The sequence below is a fragment of the Mandrillus leucophaeus genome, unplaced genomic scaffold, assembly GCF_000951045.1.
Source record: "Mandrillus leucophaeus isolate KB7577 unplaced genomic scaffold, Mleu.le_1.0 Scaffold9, whole genome shotgun sequence".
Taxonomy (NCBI): Eukaryota; Metazoa; Chordata; class Mammalia; order Primates; family Cercopithecidae; genus Mandrillus; species Mandrillus leucophaeus.
In genome coordinates, this window is record NW_012109807.1 from 5891794 (window position 1) to 5894747 (window position 2954).

Here is a 2954-nt window from a genome sequence, read left to right on the forward strand (position 1 = left end):
CCTGCCTCGCCAGCCCTTTCCTGCCTCCCTGGCGGGTGGGGGGGGATGCGTGGCCGCCTGTCCGTCTGTTTCCCTCTCTCCTGTCCCCCTCCCTCGCGGCGGCCCGCCCCAGCCCAGGAGCTGGTGATCTAGGTAGCCAGGGGCAGAGCGCAGCCGTGGGGAGGAAAAGAAGCGATTTGAAGACTGTGTCACTAATGCCTGGGGATCCACCCGTGGGCCCCCTGCTCCTCTCACTTCCTTTCCCTCCGACTGCGCCCCCTCCCTCCTCCGGCTGGCACCAGCGACCCCCTGGAGTTGGTGCTGCTGCGAAGTGCCCTTAGAGGATGCTCCAGCCTCCCCGCCTGCGCCCGGTCTCGGCTGCATCCTTTCTGTCTCTCCCACCCACTTCCACCGAGATGGAAAAGTGAACACCCAGGGCTGGAAACGAGTGTTTCTCCGTGCGGGAATTCCAGAGGCCTTAGCCCAGGGAGACTCCTTGCCTCGGGGTTCACAATTTCTCTGGGCCCTTTCTTCACACCTCGTCACAGTTGCACTCCTCCTCCCCACCCCACCCGGGCGCCCCAGGTATCCCTTTATGCCACGCTCACAGCTCGCAGCCCGGGGGGCACTCCAGGTTCCGTTTCTCGGGGATCTCACACTGGGGAGCTGCTGTAGGTAAATCGCCGCTGGAAGCAGTTTAATTCCAGTTGCGGGTGTCTTAAAAATCCCATTGGCTGCTTCAATATCCCTGTTATTCCCCCTTCTTTCTCTTTGCCCCCCCCACCCCCACTATCTCTGAAATGTTTCCAACTAGCACTATTCAGGTGGTAAAATTACTGCCTGCATATTCCTGGAGGAACTTGTGTTATGTTTAATATTTACGGGGATGAACATCTGCTGGAACAAGCATATTAACTGCACTCTGTTCTGCCTCTGGTAATCGCTTATTGTAGAGCTGAGCTTTTTTTTTTTTTTTTTTTCCTTTTGCTTTAATTCAGTAAAGAGTTCATATGTGTCTACAACTGCAAGTGGTGTGCACATGAATATGCAATGTACAATTTTAAAGCTAAACTACTTTATGATTTTTAACTCATATGGATATGTAGGTCTGTGTGTATTTTCTGTGATTTAGGTTTCCAGTGACTTTTATTTTCCTAAAAACAGGTGTAACAAAATAAACTGGACACAAAGCTAGCACATTATCGAACGATTTCTTAGAAAAGATCCTATGATGAGTAAGTACAGCTTGCTCTGCCTAATGTTGGTGCCTATAAAACACACAAGGACGGGCCCTAATGTAATAAAACTTTTACATATTGCACTGAAACTTCAAAGAGCCAGGGCAGAAAGAATATGAAACCTGTTATGACTCTGTAAAAGTTGCTAATTACTGTGTTGCTGCTCCTGGGGTTATTTCAGCCTTTCATTTACAGATACCTATTATTTTATAGGTTTACATTTAGAAATGTTGGTTTCTGGCGCAAATTCAATAGCTTTCCAGATAGCAACTGTACTTTTACAATGCTGTTTGCTTTTAAAAGGCAGTTTTTCAGTCTAAGGGAAGAACTTACTGTTTCGGTATATTTTTATGCTGCTTGTCTGCTTGCTGACTCAAAACGAACCCCCTTATGACTTTCATAAGTAACATTTTGAGATTATCAGCCATAATTTGTGGGGTCTTCCTGCACAGAGCCTGAGCTGTGTGTCCTTTTGCAGGCTTCGTTCCCAGCTGAATTACCCTGGAGCAGTGTCACAGAATGAATATCTGTTGAATTGACTGGAAATTTACATTAGCTACAGTACATTTATTACTCTTAAAAAAGCAGAAACTTACACGTTTTTTGAAAAGTTGATGTACCTGCAATCACATTTTAATCAGTGCATCAAGTTTTGGCTTATGAAAGCATGCAGACTTTCTTGATCACAATGTAGTAGGACAGTTTGGCTTGACCGGGAGGGTTTCTAGTTTTGCAGATGTAGAATTACATTTTACAAAAATTTATGTGTTTCTGATAAGTTAAAGAAAAACCAAACTTGAGTATGTATTTCTAACATGTTTAGACATTTTCTCACAGATAAATTTTTGGATGCTGTGTTCTCAATTTTATGGTTTATGTAAATTTTTAAGTTTATGGTTTATTTTTAAGCTTATAGATGGTTCAAAATAACTAATACTTGAGTACTTTCTGTGTGTCCAGTATTTTCATATCCATTGTTTTCTTATTTGAATCTCTTAATCCTGGAAGGAGTAAGTGGTGGTAGTTCCATTTTATAGATAAGAAAATAGAAGCTTTGAACTGTTAAATGACTTTACTGAGGTCATAAAACAGATGACAGCAGACTTTTTAACACTAGCATTTACTGAACACTTATTATTTATCAGACACTGTTCTGGGTACATTACATGTCTTAGCTCATTTAATCTTCACAACTTTATAAAGCAAATACTGTTACTAGTTCCATTTTATAGATAGGAAAATTGAAGATGGGGAGAGAGGGTAACCTGCCCAGAGTCACACATCTAAAAATGGGGCAGCCATATTTCCACCAGAAATGAGCTTCCAAGCCCAACAATCTGACTTCAAATCCAGTCAGACAGTTGCCATTTTCTAGAGTACTTCAAATGTCTCCCAGTTTATAAGGACAGCTCTGAAATTAATTACAAAACAAAACCTCGATGGATTGGAAGTTATGGTTCTGCTAAAATATCAAAGAGAGAGTTAGAGCCCTAAATGGTATTAAAATTAGAAATTTGAAAATAAAACAGCACAGTTAGGAGAGTATACCTGTTAATTATGAATTATTGTATTAGAGCAGTATATATTTTAAAGACCATTGAAAGCTTCTTTCTTTGATTCATCATAGGAAAACTTTTGAAGCGGGGAAGGAGGAGGTACAGATTAATGGCAAAAGAGAATCTCATTTTAATCCCTAAGAACTTTTTCTTTTTTTTTTTTTTTTTTTTTTTTTTTTTT

The 2954-nt window shown here is 41.5% G+C and overlaps 1 protein-coding gene across 1 annotated transcript in view; it reads left to right on the plus strand.

Moving 5' to 3' along the window:
• AFF3 (AF4/FMR2 family, member 3) overlaps positions 1-2954 on the plus strand; it is a 716335-nt gene that overhangs the window by 39814 nt on the left and 673567 nt on the right. Inside the window, 1 exon segment of the mRNA XM_011969671.1 lies at positions 528-650. Coding sequence (XP_011825061.1) covers positions 528-650 — 123 coding nt within the window.